The sequence below is a fragment of the Acipenser ruthenus genome, chromosome 32, assembly GCF_902713425.1.
Source record: "Acipenser ruthenus chromosome 32, fAciRut3.2 maternal haplotype, whole genome shotgun sequence".
Classification (NCBI taxonomy): Eukaryota; Metazoa; Chordata; class Actinopteri; order Acipenseriformes; family Acipenseridae; genus Acipenser; species Acipenser ruthenus.
Window position 1 is genome coordinate 9,941,042 of NC_081220.1, and position 19,411 is coordinate 9,960,452.

Consider the following 19,411-nt stretch of genomic DNA (forward strand, 5'->3'; position numbering starts at 1 on the left):
CTTGGCTGTCTCAAGTTAGTTGGTATTGTTAAAGTAACACCTCGTTGTTGCCCAGTCATTGTATCATATTAATGAAGTAGAGCTTGCCACTTCTCAGCACCGAGCTGACAATGAGTGTTGTTTTCGGGCACCTGCTGGCTGCTAGTGATGACCACTCCAATCTTCAGTCAGGGGGTTGTTGAAGGAAGGGGACACATTTTGAGTGTGCATCTCATACTGGTTTAAATCAATAAGCAAATTTCAAATTGATCATTGATAATGTTGAAACTATTTAAGAACTCTTTCAATAGGACTTGACTAATATAAAAAATATAGTAATGTGATTTGCACTACGCAGGACTTGATTGTGCTTAAATAAAGACATTACATCTGAAAATAACTTGTGCTTACCCCCACTTACAAGGAAAGGGTCAAACTTTGTATTCGTTCACATAACTTGTTAGAAAATGTAAACAGCAGTTGGAGAATGCCGAAGTCGATCATCCTAGCATGTTTAACGAGAGCATTTCTCATGTAAGCTACTTCCAGTCATAGATCGTTTATAATGTTCTCAATGGTCCGTATCCCAGCCTGAGACCACGATCCAGTGGCCGACGGAGATGTTTTTCAAAGTAATATGTTATTTGGAATATTAAAACAATCAAGTTAAATACATGTTTGGACACACAGTATTTTTCAGTGACTTCAACAAGTAGTCTGTTTACAACAGAAAATACAATCGTGTTAGGAACGCTATTTTAGTCCGATTTAAAAAAGAAATTAAAATGGTATTGAGTGCTGACAAGAGTTTGGTATCAGCTGTTGATTTCATTGAAACAATCTTTATAGTAAAATCAACAAATTTATTCCTCTGGTCGTGTATTGTCTCGCTGACTGCTATCCATCTGGAAGTCACCTAAAGGATAAGGCACTGGCCTCCTTAACCAGGGATTATGGTTTCGTCAGTTTTATTTAAAACAGTGTGTGTGTATTTGTTCTTGGTCTGTGATATATGTGGTCTGTGTTTATAGATCTTGGCACGTTGCACCAAGTAGTCGTGGCCAAGTGGTTAAGGTGATGGGCTTGAACTCTGTTGGTGTTGTGTCCCTTTTTATGTCTTCGTTGTTAATTCTTAAATGCCTGTTCATCTTAAAGGTATCAATTATTACTTGCTGTACATTAAATTCTTCCAAACTAGTATTTGCAAACACATCACAAAATTAAATGGTGTGGAATAGAAACAAAGGCTTTGACGTCGACGTGATTGGAACACGCAACCTTCTGATCTGGAGTCAGACGCGCTACCGTTGCGCCACGAATTCCTGCCGTAGTGTATGCTTGTTATGCAATGCTAGAGTGCACAGCAAGCATGCCAAACGCATGCTAATTCCGATGCTGATACTAGGAAAACACTCGGTATCACCAGGGTCAAGGGAAACAGCCGACTCAATATTTGTTCGTAGTCAGCAGGGCTATGAAGTTGTCAGAAGTGTGTTTGATTCTCAGCTTAAAAGTAAAGAAAACATAAAACAATGCAATTTGCTTTTATGATGTTTATTATTTGAAACGTGGGCATAAACACAGTTGTACTGGCTGGGAATCGTCTCGGGTCAATTACTTGGAAAGCAGCTATGCTGACCAATATATCACCAACGAGGGAAAGCTGGCAGTACTGAGTGACACAGATGACGGATTTTCTCAGCGCGTCTCCTCTGAATGCGCACTGGCACAAAGGGGCTTTGATCATCTAATGACATGAAATACATGAAAGTCACCGCAAGCCTGCACCTCACCACATCCTTCACACTGTTAAACTGCCTCATTATGACCAGGCCTCTAATTATGCCTTTCCAATACTTTGAATGTGTTATTGTTCAGTTTAACATGAGAACAACTTGGTAGAACAATCATAATGTCCGCAGGACTTATTTTCCTCGGGTTTCCTTGGCTAATAACGCCAAGGTCGCGGGTTCGATCCCCGTACGGGCCACGGCTTTTCTTCTTTAAAGAAACCACAGCATTTGTAATGGTGCCAAAATGAACATTCTTTAACAAAATGAACTGAAGCAATATGAAGTACAACCAGTAATATTTCAGACTTTTTTTTAATAAACTTTATATATAATGCTAGCGAAATGCGTTTTTAAAGTGTTTGGACTCGCTATCCACGAGGAAGAGTGAGAGTGTTCGTTTTTTAGCGTGAAGGAGACAGCGAGTGTTTTTTTTTTTTTTTGGCCAACTGCTCCCTGTTATTGATGACCGCTCCAGTGTTCCTTAGGGGGCTGGAGGAAGCAGACACGTTCTGAGTGGGTATCTTGCCTAAAGGTACACAAGACGAACTACAGTTGCAAAGCACTGCTGCTTTTTCGATGATTGATTAAAACTATCAATCTGACTGAAAACACGGATCACATTAATTGTGATCGGTTTGATACCAATAGGCTTACATGACAGGTATTGTGTATAGACAATGTCATATACATAGAAATGAACACGGACAGTGTTTTTTTAAGGGCTGACTCATTTTAATGTTCGAGAGATCTAGGTGTACTGGACAAATATACTGGATTTTTTTCCATGTCGTAATTGTGCCGCCTGTGATAATGCGTTTGAAACTAGAGATAATGTGAGATAATGTCTGTTACTGGCGGATAGTTTACAAATGTACTCAATTATGTTACAACTTTTGTGTCTACGAAACATATCTGTAACATTTATGTAATGCCTGTGTGTTTTTTTTTTCATGAAGTTAATTTGCTAACAGACTGTTCTGATTTGTTTCTAACCGTGAAGCGATCGCTCTGTTTGCCGTATATTTTCTGTCTGTAAGAGGAGTGTCCTTGTGATCCCATATAGAATGCGACGAAACAGGTCGCCCTCCTTAATATAAACAGATAAAGAATAAGTTCACACACCCCCCAGGTGATTTACTGTAGCGTCAGACATTGGAGATTCAGCAGTGTACTGCAGTGTTGTGCAAAGTCGTCAGTGTAAGTCAGGATGGCCGAGCGGTCTAAGGCGCTGCGTTCAGGTCGCAGTCTTTCTGGAGGCGTGGGTTCGAATCCCACTTCTGACAAATCTGTTTGTTTATTTATTTCTTAAAACGTCCACCGAATGCTTGGTAATTTGATTTGTTTTTCTTGTTAGTATTCAAATCACAAGGTCGTTAAATGAGAGAAAGTCACCGCAAGCCTGCACCTCACCACATCCTTCACAATGTTAAACTGCCTCATTATGACGAGGCCTCTAATTATGCCTTTCCAATACTTTGAATGTGTTTTTGTTCAGTTTAACATGAGAACATCTTGGTAGAACAATCATAATGTCCGCAGGACTTATTTTCCTCGGGTTCTAGTATCAAGTTTTGAGTGTGTGGCCGGTTAGCTCAGTTGGTTAGAGCGTGGTGCTAATAACGCCAAGGTCGCGGGTTCGATCCCCGTACGGGCCACGGCTTTTCTTCTTTAAAGAAACCACAGCATTTGTAATGGTGCCAAAATGAACATTCTTTAACAAAATGAACCGAAGCGATATGAAGTACAACCAGTAATATTTCAGACTTCCTGAGCTTAAACATGTATTAACAATGAGCACATACAATCAATTAAAAACAAAGCTTACGTAGTCGGCAGGATTCGAACCTGCGCGGGGAAACCCCAATGGATTTCTAGTCCATCGCCTTAACCACTCGGCCACGACTACATGCTCGCACGATTATTTGTGAAAATATCCAAAAGAAGTAAACGAAACCCGTAGTAATGCTGTAGATGGCAGTATAGGCTAACTAATGAACCGAAGTCAAATGTCTTTGTTGAAACTGTCAGATTTGTACAATGCAAGCACACGTGGGAAATGTAAATAAAATATAATTTTTGTTAACGTTCATAATAATGAATACATCTTTATTTCAAAATACGTAGCTATTTAACTGATCTTTTCAAGAAACACCCCCATCCACAAAAACAAAGTAGTTATTTAATTGAACTGAAAAATTGACTTGCTTCATGGCTGTTGCCAGAGCACTCGAGCACGTTCTGGCTAGCGTGAGCGGACTTAGCAGATAACAAGATCTACAAAGTATCTCATGCTAATAAAACATACCATAATTATGTTCGTTTTTATTATACACATGGCAACTTACAGAGACTAGGGTGTGTGAACTATGCATCAGCTGTAGAGTCACTTACATTTACATCTCACCCGAAAAACGGAGCACAAGGAGGTTAAGTGACTTGCTCAGGGTCACACAATGAGTCAGTGGCTGAGGTGGGATTTGTACCGGGGGACCTCCTGGTTAAAAGCCCTTTATCTTTAACCACTGGACCACACAGCGTCCTATAACAAAATCACACCCCAGATGGGACTCGAAACCACAATCCATGGCTTAGAAAGCCAGTGTCTTATCCATTAGGCCACAAGGGCTGACGCGAAAAGCACATTTGGTAGTAATAAAGAAAGTGGGAACAATAGTATCGTGGTTTAATACATCATATCCAAGCCATCGTTGCTGTTCAAACACAGCAGAGTGTTACACTGGGAAAGGGCCGTACTTGTCAGTACGTATTTGACATTCATGTGGGAAGATTTAAGATTGTGAAGAAGTTTAAGTATGCTGCGTATTTGCGCATTGGGAACCTTACATAATTAGGTTTTTGATTAATGCCACTTTCTTACGGACAGTAATCAAGGTGACGATACAAGACCAGAGCCAATAAAGCAGTTATTTTCCTTTCCTTTCATTACCATATTCTAGTGTGCTTGTTCAGAATATGCGTGAATCGTGAAAACGTCTTGCGAATATGTGAACAAAGCCAGCATTCACTTTATTGATCACCATGTGGATTAACCGCTATTGGAACACAGATGATTGTGTTAAAGATGTTAATAGACTTTTAATGTACACGTTTTAGAGCTAAACGTTTGCTGAGACAGTTCAAGCGCTGTAGCAGTGTTTAACTATTTCCTGGATGTTTGCCTTTTGGTCTTACTCTGGAAAAAGTAATAATAATAATAAAAAGTAGGCAAAACCATTTTTTGAGAAACCGCATTTGGGAGAAAAACTAACAGTTTGGAAACACATTTGCAAAGGCATTGGATTCTATTGTGGTGTTTCCGAACTGTTGAACGTTTCTCATTACATGCAGGTTTACTGGCTTGACAAAAATGCGAGTGACGAAAAGAATGCTGTCTCGATAGCAACATCGCGTCAAGCTGAAATAGCTCAGTTGGGAGAGCGTTAGACTGTAACGGTCCCTGCTTCGATACCGGGTTTTTGTATACAGAACGACTAGGGTTATTTGTTCTTAATTAATTTTTTGAATTAAAAAAACAGCACATTTTTTCTTTAGTGTAATTGGAGGAAATAAAAACGTATTATAGTGCCATTTTCTAATGCGATAAAGAAATGCAAAAAGCATCATCTCTGCGTGGGCTTGAAACACCAAAATTTCGATTAACAGCCGATCGTGCTAACCGATTATGGTGTTTTATTAGATAACACCCTGGGAGCTCAACAGAACAGTGTGTATGCATATTGCTAAAATGGAAACCAAATATACACGATTCAAATGGGAATCGTATTCAGATTTTAAGCACAAATTTGATAGACTTCACAGTGCAAAGGAGGAAGGCAGACAATTGAAATGAGGCAACTGGCTCCTACTTTTTAAATCATACGAGAAACTTGAACCCAATTAAGCTTTTAACCGCCTGCAGTTTGGAATGAGTTTGAAATGTTGTTGTAACACCTCACTGGGCAACAGCAATTGCATTATATGAAAGTCCCTGTTAATTTCTCAGCGGCACAGCTGCCGGTGCCACTCAGAGTTGGAGGGAGACGGTCGGCCACTTGCCCATAAAACAATACTTTCAGAGATCATTTCTATAGCGATTTGCTAGCGAAATGCGTTTTTAAAGTGTTTGGACTCGCTATCCACGAGGAAGAGTGAGAGTGTTCACTTTTGAGCGTGAAGGAGGCAGTGAGTGTTGTTTTTTGGCCAACTGCTCCCTGTTATTGATGACCCCTCCAGTGTTCCTTAGGGGGCTGGAGGAAGCGGACACGTTCTGAGTGGATATCTTTCCTAAAGGTACGCAAGACGAACTACAGTTGCAAAGCACTGCTGCTTTTTCGACGATTGATTAAAACTATCATTCTGACTGAAAACACGGATCACATTAATTGTGATCGGTTTGATACCAATAGGCTTACATGGCAGGTATTGTGTATAGACAATGTCATATACACAGAAATGAACACGGAGTGTGTTTATTAAGGGCTGACTCATTGAAACGTTCGAGAGATCTCGGTGTACTGGACAAATATACTGGATTTTTTCCATGTCGTAATTGTGCCGCCTGTGATAATGCGTTTGAAACTAGAGATAATGTGAGATAATGTCTGTTACTGGCGGATAGTTTACAAATGTACTCAATTATGTTACAACTTTTGTGTCTACGAAACATATCTGTAACATTTATGTAATGCCTGTGTGGTTTTTTCATGAAGTTAATTTGCTAACAGACTGTTCTGATTTGTTTCTAACCGTGAAGCGATCGCTCTGTTTGCCGTATATTTTCTGTCTGTAAGAGGAGTGTCCTTGTGATCCCATATAGAATGCGACGAAACAGGTCGCCCTCCTTAATATAAACAGAAAAAGAATAAGTTCACGCACACACCAGGTGATTTACTGTAGCGTCAGACATTGGAGGTTCAACAGTGTACTGCAGTGTTGTGCAAAGTCGTCGGTGTAAGTCAGGATGGCCGAGCGGTCTAAGGCGCTGCGTTCAGGTCGCAGTCTCTCTGGAGGCGTGGGTTCGAATCCCACTTCTGACAAACCTTTTTGTTCATTTATTTCTTAAAACGTCCACCGAATGCTTGGTAATTTGATTTGTTTTTCTTGTTAGTATTCAAATCACAAGGTCGTTAAATGAGAGAAAGTCACCGCAAGCCTGCACCTCACCACATCCTTCACACTGTTAAACTGCCTCATTATGACGAGGCCTCTAATTATGCCTTTCCAATACTTTGAATGTGTTATTGTTCAGTTTAACATGAGAACATCTTGGTAGAACAATCATAATGTCCGCAGGACTTATTTTCCTCGGGTTCTAGTATCAAGTTTTGAGTGTGTGGCCGGTTAGCTCAGTTGGTTAGAGCATGGTGCTAATAACGCCAAGGTTGCGGGTTTGATCCCCAAAATGAACATTCTTTAACAAAATGAACCGAAGCGATATGAAGTACAACCAGTAATATTTCAGACTTCCTGTGCTTTAAACATGTATTAACAATGAACACATACAATCAATTAAAAACAAAGCTTACGTAGTCGGCAGGATTCGAACCTGCGCGGGGAAACCCCAATGGATTTCAAGTCTATCGCCTTAACCACTCGGCCACGACTACATGCTCGCACGGTTAATTGTGAAAATATCCAAAAGAAGTAAACGGCTCCCGCAGTAATGCTGTAGATGGCAGTATAGGCTAACTAATGAACCCAAGTCAAATGCCTTTGTTGAAACTGTCAGATTTGTACAAGGCAAGCACACATGGGAAAAGTAAATACAATATACTTTCTGTTAACGTTCATAATAATGAATACATCTTTATTTCAAAATACGTAGCTATTTAATCCTAACAGAAACAATAGGCTTCCCAGCCATCAGCTTGGAAGCAGAATGGAGATCAAATCGGACGAATAACGAGTGCAAAATGGAATGTGGAAATCAATGTAAAGGCAGTTTAAATAAGAGCAGCTGCAATACATTAAATAGAGTTATATTTAAGAGCAAGCAGTAACTGCAGTAGAGTATTTAATTATGGATGGACCAAACTTGCAGGTCGCCACTGTCACATTTTCCAGGAAATCACGGCTAATACTGAGAAAGAAAACAGATGATAACCTAACAGAAAACTAGTGAAAAACACTGCACTGATTAACTGAACGGGTCAAACGTAGCCTACTGAATTGCTGAATTGTTGGGGGGGAGCGTGGCGCATCCAGCTGAGGCGCTTCATCTGAATTGCAGGGTGTGCCTTATAGCCTGGAGATCGCTGGTTCCAATCCAGACTATGCCATCGCCGACAGGAACGCCGAGGGGGCGGCGCACAGTTGGCAGAGTGCCACCCGGGTTGGGAGGGTTTAGGTCAGCTTGGTAATCATTGTCTCAACAAGCTCCAGCAACTCCTGTGGCGACCGGTCTCCTGCGAGTTGTGGGCAGAACTGCGTTTCCTCCAACACCGCTACAGCCAGGTGCGGCTGGCTTTGCTGTTGCAGTGTGACAAGAGGAGGGTGGCTGACGGCGTTTGTTTCAGAGGATGCGCATGATGAGTCTTCGTTCTCCCGAGTCGATACGGGAAGCTGCAGCAGCGCCATAAAAAAAAACAATTGGATATTCCAAATTGGGAGAATTTTTAAAAATATTACAAAAAAATAAATTAAATAGTTAAGCTTCAAAAAATCTATTTTTGACTGAGCGAGTTAAGTGTGTACGGTATCCTGACAACACAACACGTTGAAAACACAGAAAAGACGCTGAGAAAAAAAAAAGTTTCCTATTTCCTGTTTAATTAAGAAAATACAATAAAAAAAGATTATTCTCTTACTTGTCTTCCTGCCATATCCCCTCTTTTTTGGTCAAATATTGAATATATTCGTATTCAATTTCAAACGACTGTTCTTTGTTCCCATGATGCATCTGTGATGGGCTGGGTTTTAGCGATCGCGATAATTTCTGATATTTTACAGTGGCTGGACTTTATAATAATAAAAAAATGAAAAAGGGTAACGAGCGACAAATGCATTAATTTCTGTCGATTTGTTCTATTTTAATGGGTTATAATTTTACAAATTTAAAAGACATTCATTAAGAAAAGATAAAACTAATTTAATCACCTTTAAGGATTATGTTTTTATTGACAGAAATATATTTGATGTATGTGTGTTTGGCATGAAATCAAATAAAGTCCCATTGGATTTTGCTTGAAAAGAGGAAACACAAAAGATGTTTTTTTAGGTTTTTTTTTTTTTTTTTAAATAAAGCATTTATTCAACATGTTTGGTTTTTTTTTACAAAAATACAACACAATACAACACGGAATGTTTTTATTTTTTTGTTAAAAGAATGACAAAAGTTAAAATATTTTCTCGTTTTTTTTCTGTTTGTTGTTGGGCTGCCATCTTGGTAAGAGCTTGTCAATTGTCGCATGTGAACACAGCCCCTACCAAAATGTCCAGTACAGTACAGTACCGTGCTGTTAGATTAGACTGGACTGTATTGAATTAGCTGGCTCTCAGATCCCCAGTACAGTACCGTGCTGTTAGATTAGACTGGACTGTATTGAATTAGATGGCTCTCAGATCCCCAGTACAGTACAGTGCTGTTAGATTAGACTGGACTGTATTGAATTAGCTGGCACTCAGATACCCAGTACAGTACCGTGCTGTTAGATTAGACTGGACTGTATTGAATTAGCTGGCTCTCAGGTCACCAGTACAGTACCGTGCTGTTAGATTAGACTGGACTGTATTGAATTAGCTGGCACTCAGATCACCAGTACAGTACCATGCTGTTAGATTAGACTGGACTGTATTGAATTAGCTGGCTCTCATATCTCCAGTACAGTACCGTGCTGTTAGATTCGACTGGACTGTATTGCATTAGCTGGCTCTCATATCTCCAGTACAGTGCTGTTAGATTAGACTGGACTGTATTGAATTAGCTGGCTCTCAGGTCACCAGTACAGTACCGTGCTGTTAGATTAGACTGGACTGTATTGAATTAGCTGGCACTCAGATCACCAGTACAGTACCATGCTGTTAGATTAGACTGGACTGTATTGAATTAGCTGGCTCTCAGATCCCCAGTAGAGTACAGTGCTGTTAGATTAGACTGGACTGTATTGAATTAGCTGGCTCTCAGATCCCCAGTACAGTACAGTGCTGTTAGATTAGACTGGACTGTATTGAATTAGCTGGCTCTCAGTTCCCCAGTACAGTACCGTGCTGTTAGATTAGACTGGACTGTATTGAATTAGCTGGCTCTCAGATCCCCAGTACAGTACAGTGCTGTTAGATTAGACTGGACTGTATTGAATTAGCTGGCTCTCAGATCCCCAGTACAGCACAGTGCTGTTAGATTCGACTGGACTGTATTGAATTAGCTGGCTCTCAGATCCCCAGTACAGTACCGTGCTGTTAGATTAGACTGGACTGTATTGAATTAGCTGGCTCTCAGATCCCCAGTACAGTGCTGATAGATTAGACTGGACTGTATTGAATTAGCTGGCTCTCAGATCCCCAGAACAGTACCGTGCTGTTAGATTCGACTGGACTGGATTGAATTAGCTGGCTCTCAGATCCCCAGTACAGTACAGTGCTGTTAGATTAGACTGGACTGTATTGAATTAGCTGTCTCCCAGATCCCCAGTACAGTACTGTGCTGTTAGATTAGACTGGACTGTATTGAATTAGCTGGCTCTCAGATCCCCAGTAGAGTACAGTGCTGTTAGATTAGACTGGACTGTATTGAATTAGCTGGCTCTCAGATCCCCAGTACAGTACAGTGCTGTTAGATTAGACTGGACTGTATTGAATTAGCTGGCTCTCAGTTCCCCAGTACAGTACCGTGCTGTTAGATTAGACTGGACTGTATTGAATTAGCTGGCTCTCAGATCCCCAGTACAGTACAGTGCTGTTAGATTAGACTGGACTGTATTGAATTAGCTGGCTCTCAGATCCCCAGTACAGCACAGTGCTGTTAGATTCGACTGGACTGTATTGAATTAGCTGGCTCTCAGATCCCCAGTACAGTACCGTGCTGTTAGATTAGACTGGACTGTATTGAATTAGCTGGCTCTCAGATCCCCAGTACAGTGCTGATAGATTAGACTGGACTGTATTGAATTAGCTGGCTCTCAGATCCCCAGAACAGTACCGTGCTGTTAGATTCGACTGGACTGGATTGAATTAGCTGGCTCTCAGATCCCCAGTACAGTACAGTGCTGTTAGATTAGACTGGACTGTATTGAATTAGCTGGCTCTCAGATTCCCAGTACAGTACCGTGCTGTTAGATTAGACTGGACTGTATTGAATTAGCTGGCTCTCAGATCATGAGTACAGTACAGTGCTGTTAGATTAGACTGGACTGTATTGAATAAACGGGCTCTCAGATCTCCAGTACAGTGCTGTTAGATAAGACTGGACTGTACTGAATTAGCTGGCTCTCAGATCCCCAGTACAGTACCGTGCTGTTAGATTCGACTGGACTGTATTGAATTAGCTGGCTCTCATATCCCCAGTACAGTACAGTGCTGTTAGATTAGACTGGACTGTATTGAATTAGCTGGCTCTCAGATCCCCAGTACAGTACAGTGCTGTTAGATTAGACTGGACTGTATTGAATTAGCTGGCTCTCAGTTCCCCAGTACAGTACCGTGCTGTTAGATTAGACTGGACTGTATTGAATTAGCTGGCTCTCAGATCCCCTGTACAGTACAGTGCTGTTAGATTAGACTGGACTGTATTGAATTAGCTGGCTCTCAGATCCCCAGTACAGCACAGTGCTGTTAGATTCGACTGGACTGTATTGAATTAGCTGGCTCCCAGATCCCCAGTACAGTACTGTGCTGTTAGATTAGACTGTACTGTATTGAATTAGCTGGCTCTCAGATCCCCAGTACAGTACAGTGCTGTTAGATTAGACTGGACTGTATTGAATTAGCTGGCTCTCAGATCCCCAGTACAGTACAGTGCTGTTAGATTAGACTGGACTGTATTGAATTAGCTGGCTCTCAGTTCCCCAGTACAGTACCGTGCTGTTAGATTAGACTGGACTGTATTGAATAAACTGGCTCTCAGATCTCCAGTACAGTGCTGTTAGATAAGACTGGACTGTACTGAATTAGCTGGCTCTCAGATCCCCAGTACAGTGCTGTTAGATTAGACTGGACTGTATTGAATTAGCTGGCTCTCAGATCCCCAGTACAGTACAGGGCTGTTAGATTAGACTGGAATGTATTGAATTAGCTGGCTCTCATATCTCCAGTACAGTACAGTGCTATTAGATTAGACTGGACTGTATTGAATTAGCTGGCTCTCAGATCCCCAGTACAGTACAGTGCTGTTAGATTAGACTGGACTGTATTGAATAAGCTGGCTCTCAGATCACCAGTACAGTACAGTGCTATTAGATTAGACTGGACTGTATTGAATTAGCTGGCTCTCAGATCCCCAGTACAGCACAGTGCTGTTAGATTAGACTGGACTGTATTGAATTAGCTGTCTCCCAGATCCCCAGTACAGTACTGTGCTGTTAGATTAGACTGGACTGTATTGAATTAGCTGGCTCTCAGTTCCCCAGTACAGTACCGTGCTGTTAGATTAGACTGGACTGTATTGAATTAGCTGGCTCTCAGATATCCAGTACAGTGCTGTTAGATAAGACTGGACTGTACTGAATTAGCTGGCTCTCAGATCCACAGTACAGTGCTGTTAGATTAGACTGGACTGTATTGAATTAGCTGGCTCTCATATCTCCAGTACAGTACTGTGCTGTTAGATTAGACTGGACTGTATTGAATTAGCTGGCTCTCAGATCCCCAGTACAGTACAGTGCTGTTAGATTAGACTGGACTGTATTGAATTAGCTGGCTCTCAGATCACCAGTACAGTACCGTGCTGTTAGATTAGACTGGACTGTATTGAATTAGCTGGCTCTCAGATCCCCAGTACAGTACAGTGCTGTTAGATTAGACTGGACTGTATTGAATTAGCTGGCTCTCAGATCCCCAGTACAGTACTGTGCTGTCAGATAAGACTGTACTGTATTGAATTAGCTGGCTCTCATATCTCCAGTACAGTACAGTGCTGTTAGATTAGACTGGAATGTATTGAATTAGCTGGCTCTCAGATCCCCAGTACAGTGCCGTGCTGTTAGATTAGACTGGACTGTATTGAATTAGCTGGCTCTCAGATCCCCAGTGCAGTACAGTGCTGTTTTTAAAATCCATAAAAATGTTGTAAATCTTAAATTCCTGAGATCTAACACTTATGAAAATTAATGAACAAAATAAACAAATAAATACATAAATGAAAAAATCAATACACAACTTTATAAACAAATTCCTAAAATTACACAAATTCAGGCAACACGGAACAGTCCATTATAGTTAGTATAGGGGGTGATTGGTCTAAGGCTATTTTGCATATTATTATTATCATTATTATTATTATTATTATTATTATTATTATTATTATTATTATTACAGTATTATTACTAGTCCAAACTCCCCCACCCCTCTCTTTGACTGCACCTAAATGGATCAGTCCCTTCAAAAAAAAAAATAGTCATTTTGCACTGAAATTAAATAAAATACATGCAATTTCAAAGTAAAAAGAAAACAGTTTCAAATTGTAACATCTGAAACACATTTTGTATATATATATAATCTGTAAACATCTTAAAACAGTTGCAGAATATTTTGTAGTGATTTTCATAGCAATTAAGAAAGTCAAAGAGAGAGAGAGAGAGAGAGAGAGAGAGAGAGAGAGAGAGAGAGAGAGAGAGAGAGAGAGAGAGAGACATAAAACTGGGAAAAAAAGGCAAAACACTTTAAAAGAAGTGTAATTTGTAATTCATTATGAACAGAGCTGCACAGAGCAGGTCTGTAGGAAACTCAACACTGCAGAGCTGCACAGAGCAGTTCTATAGGAAACTCAACACTGCAGAGCTGCACAGAGCAGGTCTATAGGAAACTCAACACTGCAGAGCTGCACAGAGCAGTTCTATAGGAAACTCAACACTGCAGAGCTGCACAGAGCAGGTCTATAGGAAACTCAACACTGCAGAGCAGCACAGTGCAGGTCTATATGAAACTCAACACTGCAGAGCTGCACAGAGCAGGTCTATAGGAAACTCAACACTGCAGAGCTGCACAGAGCAGGTCTATAGGAAACTCAACACTGCAGAGCTGCACAGAGCAGGTCTATAGGAAACTCAACACTGCAGAGCTGCACAGAGCAGGTCTATAGGAAACTCAACACTGCAGAGCTGCACAGAGCAGGTCTATAGGAAACTCAACACTGCAGAGCTGCACAGAGCAGGTCTATAGGAAACTCAACACTGCAGAGCAGCACAGTGCAGGTCTATAGGAAACTCAACACTGCAGAGCTGCACAGAGCAGGTCTATAGGAAACTCGACACTGCAGAGCTGCACAGAGCAGGTCTATAGGAAACTCAACACTGCAGAGCTGCACAGAGCAGGTCTATAGGAAACTCAACACTGCAGAGCTGCACAGTGCAGGTCTATAGGAAACTCAACACTGCAGAGCTGCACAGAGCAGGTCTATAGGAAACTCAACACTGCAGAGCTGCACAGAGCAGGTCTATAGGAAACTCAACACTGCAGAGCTGCACAGAGCAGGTCTATAGGAAACTCAACACTGCAGAGCTGCACAGAGCAGGTCTATAGGAAACTCAACACTGCAGAGCTGTACAGAGCAGGTTAAAAGGAAAGACAGATCAACACTGCAGAGCTGTACAGAGCGAGTCTATAGGAAAGACAACATTTCATTTTTTATATAACTTTTTAGATTAGTTCCTTTTAAAACAGTGCTTTCCCTGGGTCTCTCTCAAACACTTTCAATGAGACTCCCTATCGCACAGCAGTTTCAATGAGACTCCCTATTACACAGCATTTTCAATAAGACTCCCTATCACACAGCAGTTTCAATAAGACTCCCTATCACACAGCAGTTTCAATGAGACTCCCTATTTCACAGCAGTTTCAATAAGACTCCCTATTGCACAGCAGTTTCAATAAGACCCCCTGTCACACAGCAGTTTCAATGAGACTCATCCTATTTCACAGCAGTTTCAATGAGACTCCCTATTGCACAGCAGTTTCAATAAGACCCCCTGTCACACAGCAGTTTCAATGAGACTCCCTATTGCACAGCAGTTTCAATGAGACTCCCTATCGCACAGCAGTTTCAATAAGACTCCCTATCGCACAGCAGTTTCAATAAGACTCCCTATCGCACAGCAGTTTCAATAAGACTCCCTATTGCACAGCAGTTTCAATAAGACTCCCTATTGCACAGCAGTTTCAATAAGACTCCCTATTGCACAGCAGTTTCAATAAGACTCGTTATCACACAGCAGTTTTAATAAGACTCATTATCGCACAGCAGTTTCAATAAGACTCCCTATCGCACAGCAGTTTCAGTAAGACTCCCTATTACAGAGCAGTTTTAATAAGACTCCCTTTTGCACAGCTGTTTTAATGAGACTCCCTATTGCACAGCAGTTTCAATAAGACTCCCTATCGCACAGCAGTTTCAATAAGACTCCCTATCGCACAGCAGTTTCAATAAGACTCCCTATTGCACAGCAGTTTCAATAAGACTCCCTATTGCACAGCAGTTTCAATAAGACTCCCTATCACACAGCAGTTTTAATGAGACTCATTATCACACAGCAGTTTTAATAAGACTCATTATCGCACAGCAGTTTCAATAAGACTCCCTATCGCAAAGCAGTTTCAATAAGACTCCCTATCGCACAGCAGTTTCAATAAGACTCCCTATCGCACAGCAGTTTCAATGATACTCCCTATCGCACAGCAGTTTCAGTAAGGCTCCCTATTACAGAGCAGTTTTAATAAGACTCCCTTTTGCACAGCTGTTTTAATGAGACTCCCTATTGCACAGCAGTTTCAATGAGATTCCCTATCGCACAGCAGTTTCAATAAGACTCCCTATCGCACAGCAGTTTCAATAAGACTCCCTATCGCACAGCAGTTTCAATGAGACTCCCTATCACACAGCAGTTTCAATGAGACTCCCTATTGCACAGCAGTTTCAATAAGACTCCCTATCACACAGCAGTTTCAATGAGACTCCCTATTGCACAGCAGTTTCAATAAGACTCATTATCGCACAGCAGTTTTAATAAGACTCATTATCGCACAGCAGTTTTAATAAGACTCATTATCACACAGCAGTTTCAGAGCAGAGCTGGTCTATAGGAAACTCAACACTGCAGAGCAGTAATTGAATCGTAATATCTTTTCAATATAGACTTTAAGGGGAAATTCACAAATGCTCTTCACATGGTTTCAGGAAAAAGAAAGTGAAGGGTGAGAGAGAGGGAGAGGGTGAGAGTGAGGGAGAGAGAGAGGAGAAAGAGGGACGCTTCTGGACAAACGCCTCTGGACTTCCCGTTTGCTTCTTTCAAACAATCCAACTTGTAACAACGAATAGTGGAGTCTTCGTTTTCATATTTCTCCCAGTAGTCTTGCTCTTTAACTTTCGTCAATGTGGACTCAGCTTCGTAACTTTTGGTTTGACTTTTATCTGGACTGATGTAACTGTTGTCTTGCTGTTGTCCTTTCTTTCCATCCAAGCCTTTAGATTTGTCCGAATTCCCCCCGCTTGCCTTGCCCGATTTGGGGAACCACCATCTCGTTCTGGTGCTGAAGGTGTAAGTGACGCGGGCTCTCGGATAGTAAGGCATCATGGGGCAGGGAGCGAAATCGATTTCTCTCAAGAACCTCAAATCTAGACCTTTCCTCTCCTCGGGACCGGCGCAGAGGAGCTCGGAGCTGGAGATCCGGACCTGACGGAACCATTCCCAGAGAGGGCGGGCCTGGCAGGAGCAGCTCCAGGGGTTTCCGTTGAGTCTGAGGAACTGCAGGGATGAGAGATCGGAGAGGGCCGAAGCAGGGAGGTCTGTTAGGGCGTTGTTGAAGAGGAAGAGGGTGGTGAGGTGACCCAGGTCCCTGAAGGCTTTGCGGTTGACCTGTCGCACTCGGTTCTCGTGGAGGAGGAGCCTGTCCAGGTTGACCAGCCCTCTGAAGACATTTTCAGACAGGACTCGGATTTGGTTGCCGTGGAGGAAGAGGTGAGTGAGATTCACCAGGTCTGAGAAGAGATTGTCCTGAGAGGGGGAGAGAGAGGGAGGGGGAAGGGGAGGGACAGAGATTGATATTTGGCACATGAAAATTCAGTACTACCAAAAAGTTGTATGTTAAATTATATAATTAAAATTATTTGTGTTATAGCTCTCCTGTATGTATCTGCCTCCTGTCACCCCTTCCCCCCCAGGAGCAGGGTTGAGACAGACTGTATTAGATAGGATAGAGGGGGCTCTCCAGGAGCAGGATTGAGACACACTGTATTAGATAGGATAGAGGGGGCTCTCCAGGAGCAGGGTTGGAGACACACTCTATTAGATAGGATAGAGGGGGCTCTCCAGGAGCAGGATTGAGACACACTGTATTAGATAGGATAGAGGGGGCTCTCCGGGAGCAGGGTTGGAGACACACTGTATTAGATAGGATGGGGGGAGATGGGGGGGGCTCCAGGAGCAGGGTTGGAGATGCACTGTATTAGATAGGATGGGGGGGGGGGCTCCAGGAGCAGGGTTGGAGGCGCACTGTATTAGATAGGAGGTCTCTCTCTCTCTCTCTCTCTCTCTCTCTCTCTCTCTCTCTCTCTCAATTCAATTCAATTCAATTCAAATTGGCTTTATTGGCATGACAATAAAAATAATTGTGTTGCCAAAGCACATACATGGCATAACCAACTCAAATATACAGACAAAGAATTTTTCTTAATACTAACAGTATCCCTCCTCCTTCTATATTAATACAGTAAACAGAATCCCTCCCTTCCCCTCTATATCAAACAGTACCCCCTTCCCCCCTCTATATTAAACAGAATCCCCCCTCCCTCAATTATACAATACCCCCTCCCTCCCTCCCTCCCTCTTTCTATATTAAACAGAATCCCTCCCTCCCTCCCTCTCTCTTTTCCCTCTCTAGTGTGACGTGTTCACGGTCTGTCCCTCAGGCTATGACAGGTCTCCACGTATTGACCAGCCAGTCTGGCTGTGTGTTTGTCTTCCCCCAGCAGGATTGACAGCTTCTGGGTATCACACATTTTTGGGAATTCTGGGACTAAATCACAGAATTTGGGGAAGAAAATGTCCCTTATGTTTTTATATTTTTCACAGTGTGTCAGGAAGTGAATCTCTGTCTCGACCTCTCCTGTCTCACAGTGACCACAGTGCCTGTTCTCCCTGGCCAGCCAGGTTTGCCTCTGTCGGCCTTTTTCAATGGCCAGGTTGTGGTCACTGAGCCGGTATTTGGTCAGGATCTGCCTCTGCTTTGTGTTTCTGACAGTTACCAGGTATTCTGCCAGGGTGTAATTTCTATTTAGGGTCCGATAGCACTCTAGTTTGTTTTGTGTTTTAGTATTTGTATCCCAATGGTCCAGATAGGAGTGTTTCAGGTGTTTTATAATTTGGTTTACACTAATTGGAATTGTTTTTGCAGTGCTGTCCTGAAGCTGACTGATGTCAGTGTTGCTCAGCTCAGTGAGCTTCAGGACCAGCTGGCTGAGGGGACTCTTTTCTGGGCTGAGCTCTTGGTATTGCAGGGCTTTATGATGGAGTGAGTTTGGATCACTAGTTTTTAGATGAATCCAGTATTTTAATGCTCTTTTTTGGATGTTAATAATCAATGGATAAAGGCCTAATTCAGCCCTGCATGCATTGTTTGGTGTTTTTCTTTGTAATCTCTCTCTCTCTCTCTCTCTCTCTGTCTCTCTCTCACCTGGATGTGTTGCAGCAGGTTGTCCTGCAGGTAAAGGAACTGCAGGCTGTAGAGTTTTTTGAAGATGTTTCCGGGCAGGGTCCCCAGCTGGCAGCGGTATATGTGCAGGCTCTGCAGCTTGTCCAGCCCCCGGAAGGAGTCAGGATGGAGGGTGCGCAGGGAGGGGTTATCCCCCAGGTCCAGCTCCTCCAGATCTCGCATGTCGCTGAAAGAATCGGGTTTGATGGAGCTGATGTTGTTGGAGTAGAGCCACAGGACCTGATGAGAGGGAGAGAGAGAGAGGTGGGGGAGAGAGAGGAAGATCATTTTCAAGCTCAATTTCAAGTTACAGTCAAACATGTATTAAGAGACCTGCACTCAAGGGACAGTCAAATAGTGTCTCTTAAAAGATGGACCCCCCCATACATTTTCTATTTGTCTCCAACATCCTACCTTCCTGTAATTATATATGTATGTTTAAAAAACTCTGTAAAAGACTACATATATGAACAAAATAAGTATGTAATTGAATTACATTTAGATTATTGTGTGGGCTTGCACGTTGTTGTTTCGGAGGACAAAAGCTTGAGTGTGTTTGTCTATCTCCAGCCTCTCCCAGCCGAGAAGGAGTCACTGCGGGGGAGATCGCAGCAGCAGCAGCAGTGGTGAGGCAGACATAGTCTTAAAAACAATTTATAAATTGGGGGAGAAAAGGGGGTTACCCATAAATGTGAAGTGTGAACAGGGCAAGACGGTACCTGTGTCTGGAAGCCGAAGGACTCTGCCTGCAGCTCTGTGATGCGGTTGTTTTGGAGGAATACTCTCTGGCTGTCATAGGGAAT

At 42.3% G+C, this 19,411-nt stretch overlaps 1 protein-coding gene and 7 non-coding genes across 8 annotated transcripts; 5 read left to right on the forward strand and 3 right to left on the reverse strand.

The window, feature by feature from the left end:
- Window positions 1–2,073: 2,073 nt before the first annotated feature.
- On the forward strand, window positions 2,074–2,290 carry LOC131703489 (small nucleolar RNA U3). Its single transcript, XR_009309940.1, has one exon. It is a non-coding gene; the product is annotated as a small nucleolar RNA U3 (small nucleolar RNA).
- Window positions 2,291–2,973: 683 nt separating this feature from the next.
- Window positions 2,974–3,055, forward strand: trnal-cag (transfer RNA leucine (anticodon CAG)). The gene has a single exon. It is a non-coding gene; the product is annotated as a tRNA-Leu (tRNA).
- A 298-nt stretch (window positions 3,056–3,353) lies between these two features.
- trnai-aau (transfer RNA isoleucine (anticodon AAU)) lies at window positions 3,354–3,427 on the forward strand. The gene has a single exon. It is a non-coding gene; the product is annotated as a tRNA-Ile (tRNA).
- A 169-nt stretch (window positions 3,428–3,596) lies between these two features.
- On the reverse strand, window positions 3,597–3,678 carry trnas-aga (transfer RNA serine (anticodon AGA)). The gene has a single exon. It is a non-coding gene; the product is annotated as a tRNA-Ser (tRNA).
- A 2,154-nt stretch (window positions 3,679–5,832) lies between these two features.
- On the forward strand, window positions 5,833–6,048 carry LOC131703364 (small nucleolar RNA U3). Its single transcript, XR_009309830.1, has one exon. It is a non-coding gene; the product is annotated as a small nucleolar RNA U3 (small nucleolar RNA).
- Window positions 6,049–6,726: 678 nt separating this feature from the next.
- On the forward strand, window positions 6,727–6,808 carry trnal-cag (transfer RNA leucine (anticodon CAG)). The gene has a single exon. It is a non-coding gene; the product is annotated as a tRNA-Leu (tRNA).
- Window positions 6,809–7,296: 488 nt separating this feature from the next.
- Window positions 7,297–7,378, reverse strand: trnas-uga (transfer RNA serine (anticodon UGA)). The gene has a single exon. It is a non-coding gene; the product is annotated as a tRNA-Ser (tRNA).
- Window positions 7,379–15,995: 8,617 nt separating this feature from the next.
- On the reverse strand, window positions 15,996–19,031 carry LOC131703013 (reticulon-4 receptor-like 2). The gene is made up of 2 exons (XM_059005893.1): window positions 18,591–19,031; window positions 15,996–16,912 (listed from the first exon to the last, which is right to left on the reverse strand). Exons 1-2 carry the CDS (start codon window positions 18,927–18,929, stop codon window positions 16,082–16,084), a joined length of 1,170 nt encoding a protein of 389 aa, XP_058861876.1. The 5' UTR covers window positions 18,930–19,031; the 3' UTR covers window positions 15,996–16,081.
- Window positions 19,032–19,411: the final 380 nt, after the last annotated feature.